The 13,812-nt window shown below is 35.1% G+C and overlaps 1 protein-coding gene across 4 annotated transcripts in view; it reads right to left on the bottom strand.

Annotated features, from left to right (window-relative positions):
* The window catches only part of AGL (amylo-alpha-1, 6-glucosidase, 4-alpha-glucanotransferase), a 66,641-nt gene that overhangs the window by 6,455 nt on the left and 46,374 nt on the right, over positions 1–13,812 (bottom strand). For all 4 annotated transcript variants that reach the window (XM_044003655.1, XM_044003654.1, XM_044003657.1 and 1 more), the window contains exons 25-31: positions 12,958–13,060; positions 10,553–10,778; positions 8,537–8,648; positions 7,802–7,937; positions 6,121–6,233; positions 3,368–3,579; positions 1,417–1,514 (exon numbers count right to left, since the gene is read on the bottom strand). In XM_044003655.1, the coding sequence (XP_043859590.1) occupies positions 1,417–1,514; positions 3,368–3,579; positions 6,121–6,233; positions 7,802–7,937; positions 8,537–8,648; positions 10,553–10,778; positions 12,958–13,060 (1,000 nt within the window). The remainder of the gene's footprint in view (positions 1–1,416; positions 1,515–3,367; positions 3,580–6,120; positions 6,234–7,801; positions 7,938–8,536; positions 8,649–10,552; positions 10,779–12,957; positions 13,061–13,812) is intronic.

Raw genomic sequence — 13,812 nt, 5'->3', positions numbered from 1 at the left:
CTGCCCAGGGTCACACAGCTAGTAAGTGTCAAGCGTCTGAGGCTGGATTTGAACTTAGAGCACTTGCCCTGGAGTCAGGAGGAATTATCTACTGTGCTACCTAGCTGCCCCAATTAATTAATCAATAAGCATTTATTAAATACTTTATACCAGATAACTGCCAGACTCCATGGATACAAAGATAATAATCAAAAACAGTTATTGGGTACAAAGAACTTATATTTGACCATGTACACAAATAAATAAATATTTTAAAAAATGAGACAAATTCTTGAGCAAGGTAAATCATTTTGGCAGAAGTTGGAAGATGAACTTAAGTTGGGAGAGAAAGTGCAGGGATTAATTGCATTAGTCCAGATGAAATAATTAGAGTCTAAACTGGGAAAGTGGCTTGTGTAAATAGAGAGGAGATAGAGAAAAGGGATGTTGTGGAGACAGGACTGATATGACAAAATATACCATAAGGGGACAGGACACGGGTGCTAATCTAGATAGCAAAACTGACAGAGAAGTAGTGGTCAGGCAGGAAAACTAGGAGAGAGCAGTGTCATGGAAGTCAAGGAAGGAATAGTTAAAAATGTTTAAAGAGTTGTAAAGAAATCAAGGCATATGAGGCCTGATCAAAGAAATTAGCATTTAAAATAGATGATTGGTAATCCTTGAGAGAACAATTTAATTAGAGTGGTGGGATTGACAGGGTCAATGAAAGGCTTAAAAAATAAAAAGGGATGGACTAAAGATAAGTGAGGGAGAAAAGATCAATGGTAGATATTGAGAGGTTGACCTTGGCAAAGATAAAGTTCGCCTCTTCTCAAAGATTAAATTAAATGGAGGAGGTGTAGGGAAGATATAGGTGATTTTGCAGTATGGAATTGTGAAGAGGAGGAAGTTTAGGGCAATAATCCCAATTGTCTCAGTCAAGGAGCTCACAGTCTAATTGAGGAGACAAAAAGCTATGTACATATAAACTATATATAGGATAGATAGGCAATAATCAATAAAGGGAAGGCACTAGAATTAAAAGGAATGGAGAAAGGCCTCCTGTAGAACATGGGATTTTATATGGGACTTGAAGGAGGCCAAGAGATGGAGATGAACAAGAGTATTCTAGGCATGGGGAACAGCCAGTGTTGCTGGATCCCAGAATACATGGAGGGTGGGGTAGAAGGTATAAGAAGACTGGAAAGGTAGGAGGGGGTTAGGTAGTGAAGTTCCAGGACTCCTAGGGTGACCCAGGTAACCTGGAGTAGTGCTTTATTTGAGGCCATCTGATTCCAAGTCAAGTGCTTTCCCCACTATGTTAAAGGAACTCTCAAGTGAGAGGAATTATAGAAATACAGTTTTTAGATGACATCCTTTTTCTCCCACAAACATGAACAATTGAGCAAGCATTACCAAATATATCTTTCAACTTACTCAGGGTCCAAAGTTTTCATTCCCAAGGTACCAAGTAACTTTTTCTCTGCTATTTCCAAAGCTTTCCATGCCTTCTTTGGAGTAAAGAGCTCAGGGGCCTGTTTCAGATTTAAAAATAAGAGTTGTTCGTTCTTAAGGTTGCACTTGAAATACTTCCATCCTCATCTTGAACATTAAAAGTTCTCCAAAGGAACAGTAATAACAACCAAGTTGGAAAGTCCTTTACATGCAATCTCACATTTAAGCCTTGAAATAGTTCTGGTGAGGGAGGCATTAAAAGGTATTATTTTCCCCAATTTATAAACGTGGAAACTGAATCCCAGAGAAGCTCAGATGAACACAAATTCTGAGGCCATCCAGACCAACCGTGTCATTTTATAGATGAGGAAAATGGGGCTATGGATGTTAAATGGTGTGTTCTAGGGTAGGTTCTAAGTATTAGAAATGGGGTTTGAACGGGTACTCCTGACTCCAGAACCACTATGCTTTCTACTATCCTACAGTTATATAATAGAGCTAGGAAGTCAAAAAGTATTTATTAAACACAATGTTTAAGCACATATTCTTAAGCATTGGGGATACAAAGAAAGGCAAAAACAAATGTCAAAGGAGGGATATGAATCTAAGTTCTCTTAACTCTGATCCCAGCATTGGCTTCCCAAAGCAGCATTCAGCATACAATTTACTCTCCACTCACTTGGCCTCTTACAGATAAGGGCCAGAGATGGAAGAATGACAAACTAAAGTCTAGAAGTGTCATCTTAGGCTTTGGAAATTGAGGAAATAATGACAATCCCGCTGATGTTTTTCAGGGGCAGAAACCAATCCCAAAAGAGGGTTAAGGGGCCTATACATGTCTTAGTTCTGTCATGGTGGTGAAGAAGGTCAGGTGACACTATTCTTTCTTTGATTTAACCATCAAAATACTCTTAAAAGCTATTACAGGGGCAGCTAGGGGGCACAGTGGATAGCGCACCGGCCCTGGAGTCAGGAGGACCTGAGTTCAAATCTGGCCTCAGACACTTAACAGACACTTGACACTTACTAGCTGTGTGAACCTGGGTAAGTCACTTAACCCCAACTGCCTCACCAAAAAAAAAAAAAAAAGCTATTACAGCTTCTTCTAAGAAACAAAGGGATACAACATCAGGAAGCTGCCAGATGGCACTATTCTCTGGATTATGTTATCAAAGAAGAGCCTCGGGCTCTTGTTCTTCTGGATATGATGAATTTGCTGGGGGATAACTGAGTTTGAGAAAGAAATAACAGAGGAAGTCTCCATAGTTAAGTTTTCTTTAGCCTACTTAGCTAAATAAAATCAAATGAAAAATGATAATGAGTTACACTTTCACTATGGTACTATTTAAAGACTAAAGTGTTTAGGTCTTTATTTTTTGGAGAAAATAAGAGAAGTTAAAATACATTGACTGTAGCCCACAAAAAAGAAAAGTATTTTCTTTTCTTTCTTTCTTTTTTTGGTAGGGCAATGAGGGTTAAATACTTGCCCAGGGTCACACAGCTAGTAAGTGTGAAGTGTCTGAGGCTGGATTTGAACTCAGGTACTCCTGAATCCAGGGCCGGTGCTTTATCCACTGCACCATCTAGCTGCCCCTGGAAAGTACTTTCTTTATATGACTTTCTTTCTATAACATAGAGACTGAGAAAGAACTTCAAACAATTCCTGTTAGCAAATTTTGGGCTGCTTATGCTGTGTATCTGCTTTCTTTATTTTAATTTTATTCTATAATAGTTACAAGTTGAAAGCCTTTTTATAAAAGACATATCAAACTAACAGTAAAACCTTTTTAGTTCCTAAAAATATTTAAAAGCAAACAAAAATGAATCACTTGGTTAAGGAAATCTTTTATACATGTAAGCTTGAATGTAGTATTTTGGAACAGTTTTAAAAAAATGGGTTTTCAAATTATTTACTAAATCTGAAGATACTTACTACAACCATTGCTATCGTGAAATTTGGTCGGAGTTGATAGTCACACCAAGGACTTGAAGCTCCATAACTATCTTTGTATATCCCACGTTTGTGAACTAGATCAGGACACTTTTCATTAGGATCTGATGGGTCCTCTGAAACATGGAACAGCTTTTCAAAGTGGTCTTGTATTTTCCTGTTCCACTCCTCATAGGAGATTTTTACATCTTTTCCTGCAACATGGTAAAATATAGTGTAGAACATTCAAAGCATCCCATATGCAAACTGATATACTAGCAAAATCTAATGAATAAGGCATGGGTTCTGAGTAAAGGGAATTGTACATTTCATCACTAGTCTGTTGATTGGCTCACAGGCACAGGGAAAAACTTATTTGACAATATTGACCTCTTATGACAGGGTAATGGGATGTTTTACATTTCTTTTCTTTCTTTCTTTCTTTTTTTTTATATGGCAATGAGGGTTAAGTGACTTGCCCAGAGTCACACAGCTAGTAAGTGTCAAGCGTCTGAGGCTGGATTTGAACTCAGGTACTCCTGAATACAGGGCTGGTGCTTTATCCACTGCGCCACCTAGCTGCCCTGTTTTACATTTTTTAAATCAAAGACACTGTATAATTTACAAAGCAGTGTTAATAATGATCAGTTATGTTACTACTATAATAGTAGGAAAAGAATAAGCCCACATTCATATAATTATTTTTTTTTCATATTTGGTTTTCTTTTTTTAATGAAAGTAGCTAATGGCTTTTCCCTTTTATTCTTTTTTCCCCCCTAAAAAAGTTCCTAGTTTTAGTGATTAATTCAATTTTTTCTCTTAATGTTGGTAATCTCTTTTTTGAATTTCAGGATTTCTATTTTGGTGTTTAATTGGGAGTTTAAAATTTGTTGGTTAGGTTGTATGTCCAATTCATTGGTTTATTCTTTTTTTGTTTGTTTGTTTTTGCAGGGCAATGGGGATTAAGTGACTTGCCCAGGGTCACACAGCTAGTAAGTGTCAAGTGTCTGAGGTCAGATTTGAACTCAGGTACTCCTGAATCCAGGGCCGGTGCTTTATCCACTACGCCACCTAGCCGTCCCAGTTTATTCTTTATTATGATGATGAAAGTGTTTAGAAATACAAATTTCTTCTAAGGACTGCTTTGGCTACATTCCAAAAATTTTGGTATGTTGTTTTATTGTTGTCATTACATTTAATGAAATTTCTGTGTCTATGATTTGTTCTTTTACCTACTCATTCTTTATGATTAATAATTTCTTCAGTAACCCTTTATTGAATATAGTTTTCTTATAATATGGTCTGTTAAAGATGAGTTTGGTATTTGTTTTTCTGCATTTCTGAGTTTTTTTTACAAATACTTTTTTAAAAGTTCTATGTAAAGGTAAGAATGTGTACCCCTTTTTATTTCCATTCAATATTTTCCAGAGGTCTATCACATGTAACCTTTCTGAAATTCTTTTCAGGTCCCTAACTTCTTTGTTATTTATTTTTTAGTTAGATTTACTTAGAGGTCTTACACTATTATAGTTTTATTATCTATTCCTTCATGTAACTAATTTAACTTTTCTTTTTAGTATTTACAGTTTATGCCATTTGGTATACCTGTTTAGTCTTTATATTAATTTACAATCTATGGTACCTTTCAGAACAAAGTAGTTTCTTTTAATTATATCTATTTTTGTTGTTGCTTTGTCCTGATATTTATTGCTAATTCTGCCTTTCTACTTCAGGTAAAGCATAACAGAGTTTGCTATAGCCCCTTATTTTAACTGTGAATCTTTCTGACTCAAGTGTTTTTTGTAAATAACTTAGGCCTGAAGTCTTCTAGTTCATTTGGTTATCTTCTTCCATTTTATGGGAAGTTCATCCTATTCATAGTTATGATCATTACTTTTGTTAATTCTCTTCATTCTATTCTCTTCTATATTTTCTCCTCTTTGTCTCTTGTCCTCTTTTTAAAATAAGAGTGTTGAGAGACAAGGATATGTTCAGTAACAGTGTCCTATGGCTGATGCAAACTTCTTCTCCCCTTTCTCTCTTCTCTTTCTCTTCTGGAGAGCCCAGTCACAGGTTCTTATCCTTTCTTTCTTTCTGAATCACAATTCCCAATTCACCTGCCATAATTAATAGCTTGTTTTGTTAGGATGAATTTTCCTTCTCATCTACCACCCCCTTATATCTCCCTCTCCCTTTCTTTCCTGTTTTCCCTGTAGAGTGAAATATTCCTTTGACTAGTTCAGATGAAACATTTTCACCTGAAAGTGCCACTCACTTCCCCAATCCTCTGCCTCCTTGTTTGTATAGTCTTCTATTTGTGCACTGTGATAATGTGAGATAATTTTATTTAGTTTTGCTCATTTTCTAGATTCCATTGAGGGGTTGTTGGGGAGCTCAGCTGTACTTCTTCCAGTTATTCCACCATCTTGGTTATTTTTCATTTATATCGTGTTTTAAAGCATGGAAAATGTCTTTCTTATATTAGAGTCTTTGACCCTAGGACCAATGAGGTTTGTGTAAATGATAATTCTAGAGAATGCTTTCAAAAAGTCCTATGCTATTGCACATATATAACCTATATCTGATTGCTTACTGCGTCAGGGAGGGGAGAGGGAAGGGAGGGAAGGAGAGAGAATTTGGAACTCAAAACTTTAAATAAAAATGTTTATTATTTTAAAAAATTATTATGCTAATAGGAACAGTTAGTAACCCAACCCTGTGTGCATTTACATACTGATTTGATATAAGTATCTTACCATTTCTTTTTACTATAACTTCACGATAAGGGAACAAATTCCTTTTTGATAATTCCAGCAACCAACGAACAGCTGATTTGCTTAGACCGACAATTTCCACAGCAGAACCATCTCTAATATTAAATGCAAAATTTGTGATGTTAACAAAAAATTTATAAAAACAAAATCTGAGTGGGGTATCTCAGAGAAATTATGATGATTTGATTACTCAAGATATAACTGGTACACAAGATGTTACCTTATACTTACAGAGTATTTTATATCTATTATATTTTTTTTATCCTTACAATGCTATCGGAGGAAGGCAGCAATACTATTATCCTCATTGCAAAGATGAAGGAAAAAAAGACTAAGTGATTCACCCAAAGTCACATAGTTAGAGAGTGGCAGAGATAATGATGATAACATTTACATAAGTACTTTATACAGGTTATCTCATTTATTCCTCACAACAAACCTATGAGAACAATGTGATTATTATTCCCGCTTGACTGAAGAGGAAACTGAGCCTGGGGACAGGAAGACCCAAGTTAAAATCCTGCCATAGTCACTAGCTATGTGACTTTGGGCAAATCATGTAATTGCCCTGTGTCTCAGTAAAATGGGGATAATAGCATCTGCCTCTAACTGTGAGGATCAGATGAGTTATTTGAAAAGCACTTAGCATAGGACAGTGCCTGGAACATTGTAAGCACTTGATAAATGTTTCCTGTTCCTTTCTTCCTTCCTCACTTCTTCCCTCCCTCTTTCCCTTCATTCCTTCCCTCTGTCCCTCCCTTCCGCAGGTCTTCCTGTCCCCATGCCCAAAACTCTATCTACAATGCTATCTAGCTACCTTAGAGGTAAAAGTTAAGGCAAAAGAGATGTCAAATGAACATAAGGAATAATGTGATGATTAAACATAAAATTGAAATGACCTATCTAGAAAGATTGTAATGACCAGAAATCTTTAACTACTACTAATAACAGAAAGGTAACTTTCTGGGCTGATAAAATAAGGTACTTTTTTAGGGGTTCCTGTAAGTTCCACAATTCTAAAGCTTACACATGGAAAAATATGGTAGGTTTTCGAGGTTAAAAAAATAATTCTTTTCTTCAATAAGAGCTTTCTATGAATAGTACCTGATGATATCCTGGCAGACTTATTTTTCATGAGTAATTACATTTATTAACATGTTAAAGTGCTAAAAAGTCTTTTGTAGGTAATCACTTATGGCTGAAAGTTGGTGGTGAATAACACCCTAAAACATAAAGATTAGAATGTTCTCCTTGAAGAAGGCAAAAAACTAGACACTGTTAAACTACTTTTTTGGTTTTTTGCGGGGCAATGAAAGTTAAGTGACTGGTCCAGGGTTACATGCTAGTAAGTGTGAAATGTTTGAGGCCACATTTGAACTCAGGTCCTCCTGAATCCAGGACTGGTGCTTTATCCATTGTGCCTAGCTGCTCCTGTTAAACTACTTTTTTTTTGTTGTTGTTTTGTTTTTTAAGTGAGGCAATTGGGGTTAAGTGACTTGCCCAGGGTCACACAGCTAGTAAGTGTTAAGTGTCTGAGGCCAGATTTGAACTCAGGTACTCCTGACTCCAAGGCCAGTGCTCTATCCACTGCGCCATCTAGCTGCCCCGTGTTAAACTACTTTTTTAACAGTCAATTAGACAAGCATTACAAAGCAAACTATACCTTGGGGTGGCTGGAATTCCTCTATTTCGAGCTCTGTCACTTTCCCCCATTTTATCCATCCAGGTACCACAATTAAATCGATTTCCTCCAAAAACAAAACCTGTTTGATCATCTACTCCTGCAGTTATATTAAAACCTTCAAAAGGAAATAAAGCCTCTTAAATTCTCCAAGAATTATCATAAGTTGCTATTTAAATAAAAATGTCTACATGTTTTATCAAGATTACAGAAAATATGCAATTCAACTGGCACATACTATTTATAATTTATGGAGCTTCTACTTGATTATCTGAATATCAGATTTGATAATCACATTTAGGGAATGTTGAAGAGCAAACAAGAAAGTGTTAATTTACAGTAAAATTTTGCTAATAAATTAATTTGTACCCTAGGCAAATTACTTCTAACTTAAATTTCTTTTCCCTAATTATAAAAGTAAGATAAAACTAACACTCAGATATTCATAAAATGTTTTGACTTTTGCTAAATGGAATTAAAAATACAAAAGATCATATCTTGATATCAGAATATTTGGCATTATGTTGTCAGGCTATGCAACTATGTCTGCTATGGGACTTAATGTTTGTAATTAGGTATTAAAACAAATAATTTATTTAACTCTCACAAATGAAAAAAAAAACGTTTAAATGTAATGAAAAATGAGCTTCCAAAATAGCTAATCAAAAAGTTAAAATTGTAACAACCAAAGAACAATGTATGTCATTTCAGTTATACCTTCATCCTTCATGTTTCTATCTATCTGTGGGCCAGCATTCCTTTCTCGGAACTGTATACCCTGCAGGTGACGTTGCATAGCTTCTTGTATGACTTCATATAATGGCTGATCCTGATTGAGGAAAGAGTACACAATAAGTCTTTGAGAAATTACTATTTTCCTTTATTCCAGAAAAAATCCCAATTGAACTGCTAGAAAAATAAATTATCTCTTCCAAAAACTATTAGGTATTTATTGTACTCACAAAAACAAAACAAAACAATGACATATTACCTAATCTAATGAATGACATTTGAAGTAAGTTGAAGAAATTAAAAGAATTGTTTTTAGTGTTCTTATATACTGTTATACTTTTATAGCTGTAATAAAACAAAATCTATCAACCAAATTTTTTTTGTGAAATTATGAAACAATTAAATTTATATAATTACTCAAGTTATTCTCTATTAATGTGAAAATTCTTCTTGATTAACTATGAATAACTAAATAAAATGGTTGTAAAGTCAGTAATTAGCTGAGTATAGTAATAGGCTCTTGAAAACAACAGCTTACAATTTTTGTCACAACTAAAAAGTATAAATCTGTCAACACCATAGATATCCAATTATACCCTAAATTAAATTTAAATATAATTTGTTAAGTACCTACTATGTAATATTTGACCTTATATTGTAAACTTTCTAAACTAGTAGTTTCTTCTCATTAATAAAAGAATCCAAATTTAAGTAGTGCTACTTATTGCACAAAAAACTACATGAAATAAAGCAATACACCTGAACACATGATATTAATGGGACTTGAGAGGCTTCCTAGAGTCTGCAGATTACCCATTCCCCATTAATAAGCGATTAATAAGATGCGGAAGTACAGCTGGGTCTCTAAGATTAAATAGCTGCTAAAGCTAACACTCTGTCTAGCAATTTCCTTTAAATGGAGACTTATTTTTAAGTACTTTTTACTTGCATCCTTCCAATTTAAATTATTTGCTGATTTAGAAAGAGATGAAAATATTTTTATAAATTCTGTCATAAATTTTAAGTAATTTTTTAATTAGGATGATCTAAATACAAAGGATTAACAGTCCAAAAAAGCCCAATCAAGATAATAGGCAATTGACAGTTATCAGCCAAATAGGAAGAAGCAAAGATTCATGGTTCATCAGTAACCACATCACTAGGATTACATTTTGAAATCACAAAAGGAAACTGTATGTGTGCAAGATCAAGGTAGAATTAGAACGCTGATGCACTGGGCAACTATTTTGTCTCAAAAATGTCACTGAATTCCCTGTCAAAGAGAAACTCTAGGTCTGACTCAGTATAGTGATGGTAATTTAAAAAATTCTTATTTTATCACTCCCAAAAATATTATGTTTAAATTATTTTCTAAATTAATGTAAATCAGACTTCCTTTTTATTACTCCTCTTTGAAACTTTTCCCCCATTTTTGTATTTGTTTCTGTTTTTGTTCAGTTGTCCCCAACTCTTTGTCATTCCATATGGAGTTTTCTTGGCAAAGATACTGCAGTGGTTTGCCTTTTCCTTCTCCAGCTCATTTTACAGATGAGGAAACTGAGATAAAAGGGTTCAGTGACTTTTTTCAGGGTCACACAGCTAGTAAGTGCCTAAGGTTAGATTTGAACCCAGGAAGACAAATCTTCCTGACTCCAGGCCTGGCATATTATCCACTGTGCCAACTGACTGCCCCCCCCCCCTTTCTCAACATCTATGGCATTTCAGTAGAACAGTTTTTTCTCCTAACTCCCCTGATCCATTCCTATTTTAACTTCACCATGGCCTCCAAAATGATACATATGTCTGTATTTTTTTTTCTTTAGTAGACTGCAGGCTTTGAGATGGCAAGAAGTGTGTCTCAGACACCCTTGTATTTATCACAGTGCCTTTGCATCAACTGGATACTCATTTTTTTGGTAGATGAATATCTATTGAATTCTTGGGATTTATATTATTTTATTTTTTAAAAGTCATGAATAGTTTATTAGAAGTTATATTTACCAATGTGCCTGCTGGCAAGGGGGAAGAGTCATCTGTAGGATACATTCTGGAAACTGGGCACTTAAGAATGTCTGTGCCATTTGGAACCATTTTGCAGTAATCCTGAATACACTGCAGCCACCACCACACAGCATCTCGGCAGTTAAACCTGGCATAAGTTCCTTCACCAAGGAGATTGGGAATGAGTCCATGTCTCAGGGTACCAGCAAATGCTAAAATTATATTCCTGAAATCAGAGATTAAACATATAATTTAACAAAGTCAGTTTTAAATACTAAAGACTAAAAAGGCACATTATATTAAACAAAATCTTATCCTCCCCTTTTATTTTAATTTGTCCCACAGAAAATTAGTGTATGAGTAACTGAGCAAAAGGGAAAAAAAATCAGGATGATGAAATAAATGTCTTAAGAATACAATTATATAAATAAGAACAAGTTGCTCATGAAGAATATGACATAGATTTAAGCTTTTGGTGAAAGTCAATTTGATTATCAAGGTATTTTTTTGTTATCATATATTTAAATCTTACTCTGATACTTAATCATAGTGTGGTGATAACCTTAGGTTCTTAAAAAGTTATTTTGGCACATTACAAAGCTCTAGTAGGTTATTAAGCTGAAAAAGCTTTGAGTATGGGCACAGAGGCTGACTGTTTATTGTTCAAGGATTGGCCTGGCTAAATTCAGAGAAGCTCTTTAATAGCTTGATACCAGTGGATACATTTTTTCTTTTTTTTTCTTTCTGGCCACAGTAATTCATAAAACCATCCATTGTAACCTAGAGAAGTTGTGATCTGAGTTTTTGCTACAGTGACTATTCACACTGATGAAATATATGTATCATAGGATCATAAATGCAGAGCTACATAGGGCTTGAGAAGTCACCTCATTAAACGCTGTTTTACAGGTGAAGAAGCTAAGGCCCGGAGAGGTTAAATGATTTGCCCCAGGACATACAAGAATTAGGTGGCAGAGCCACTTAATGTAACTAGTTCCTTTGATTACACATGTAGTCTTGTAGTCTTTTCCTTTACAATATCAAAAAACCAAGGCAAAGTCATGTAACCCACAGGACCACAGTTTCTTGTGTGTAATGTGGGTGGGTGTGTGCTGGCCAAGGAGATTTGGGAGTGCCCTTTTTCTAGTTATTCAGCAAAGCGGTTGGGACTTCTTTACTATAATGATAAAGAGCCCTAGGCTCTTCATCACTCATAGCTTGGCCTCTAATAAACAAACAGTTAAATAAAAACAGACGCTCATAACATGACAGTAGCTAGCACATATATTGCTTTAAGGTTTGCAACGCTTTTTACACATATTATTTTATCCTCACAACAGTCCTGAAAGGTCAGTGCTATTTTTGTCCCCATTTGACCTCTAAGGAAAGTGAGGCACTGAGAAGTTAAGTGACTTGCTGAAGGTCATGCAGTTAGCATGTGTCTGAGGTGAAATTTGAATTCAAGTCTTCCTGGCTTCAGGTCTAGTGCTCCCTCCCCCCACTGTACCATGTAGCCGATTGTATATAATTCCACATCACTAAGAAAAGATTGAATTACATGTAACATACTCTTTTCTTCTAGCTTGTTTTTCAAATTGCTTTGACACTTAAAGGAATAACTTTGGTTACTTGAAAAATCACTGAGAAAAACCTTATTCCAGAAGATGCTGAATAAATGAAATGGTACAATCTTTTACAATTAAATATATCTTTTTTTTTTTTTTTTTTGCAGGGCAATGGGGGTTAAGTGACTTGCCCAGGGTCACACAGCTGGTAAGTGTCTGAGACCGGATTTGAACTCAGGTACTCCTGAATCCAGGGCCGGTGCTTTATCCACTGTGCCACCTAGCTGCCCCCTAAATATATCTTTTAAAGTCATAGGCTTTTAAGTCATAGTGATTTTTTTGTTTTGTTATAATCACAGCTGATAAATTACATACATTACTGAAACTGGTAAATTTTAGGAGGCAACATAAAATCAGGAACATATTTAAGGTGAAATAAAAAAAACAACTGGGATTAGAAACCTGGAGTTTCCCAATTCTTTCTCCAATGCTCACTACCTAATACTGTCATCTTGTAGAAAACACAAAATGGCATATGAGCAACAAGCAGATCATATCATGTCTAATTTTATATTTAACTGTAGAACAGGAATCAGACTTTCTGACCTATGATGCTAAGAGAAGTAACCATATAATCATGTTTTAGTTATTAATACACCAAAAAACTTTCATCATATAGGACCGAAATGAAATATTCCAGTGGGTGCTTGAAAAGAATCTCCCTCTAACATTAACAAGAGAGGAGGGATCAAAATAAATCACAAAGAACATGTAAGTAGCAATATTTGTATAAAATTTATAAGCAGCAATATTTGAACTGTTATTTAGTAGATATCCTACCTGGCCTCTAAATAGCGTCCAGTAATCAGCAGTATACCTCTAAGAGCGATAAAGGTATCCCTTCCCCAGCAGCGGAAAATACCAGATGAAAAATGTGGTAAGCCTAACAGAAAATCATAACAAAATATCAATTTCTCTTTATCACAATCTAGGCTCACTATAGAACTTTGATTTTTTGCCAGTCATTTTTCAGTTGTGCCTGATTCTTCATGACCTCATTTGGGGTTTTCTTAGCAAAGATCAGAGTTGTTTGCCATTTTCTCCAGCTCATTTTACAGATAAGGCAATTGAAGTAAACAAGGTGAAATGACTTGTCCCCGGTTCACACATCTAGTAAGTATGTGAGGCCACATTTGAATTTAGGAAGATGAGTCTTCCTGAATGCAGGCTTGGCACTCTATCCATTGCACCATCTAGCTGCCCTTCACTAATAGAACAGCTTTTCTCAAAGTATGATCTGGGGATTCGAGACCATTATAATGGGTCTGCAATGTCAAAATTACTTTTTATAATATTACTATGGTATTTTAATTTCTAATAGTATAAACATCAGTAGCTACAACCCACATCAACAGGTTCTTTGGGAAGTTTGTTTGTTTGTTTGCTTTCGGAAGGAAGTTTAAGAATCTTTTTAAAGAAGTCCTGAGACCAAAGAGTTTGAGAACCACTGCTGTAGAGAGAAAAGAAAGCAGAATTGAAGCACTGTTAGTGATGAATATTTTATCTGAATTAAATACATAGGTACACACTTTTAAATAATTTTTCAATAGATTGCAATTTTTTGAGACCAAATTTAGAAAACTTGACAAGACATACTCTAAAATTAATAATAATTTCAACAGAGGGTCACTTGTA

This window comes from Dromiciops gliroides, chromosome 4 (genome assembly GCF_019393635.1).
Source record: "Dromiciops gliroides isolate mDroGli1 chromosome 4, mDroGli1.pri, whole genome shotgun sequence".
Taxonomy (NCBI): domain Eukaryota; kingdom Metazoa; phylum Chordata; class Mammalia; order Microbiotheria; family Microbiotheriidae; genus Dromiciops; species Dromiciops gliroides.
This window is presented reverse-complemented; position numbering and strand designations above follow the sequence as displayed.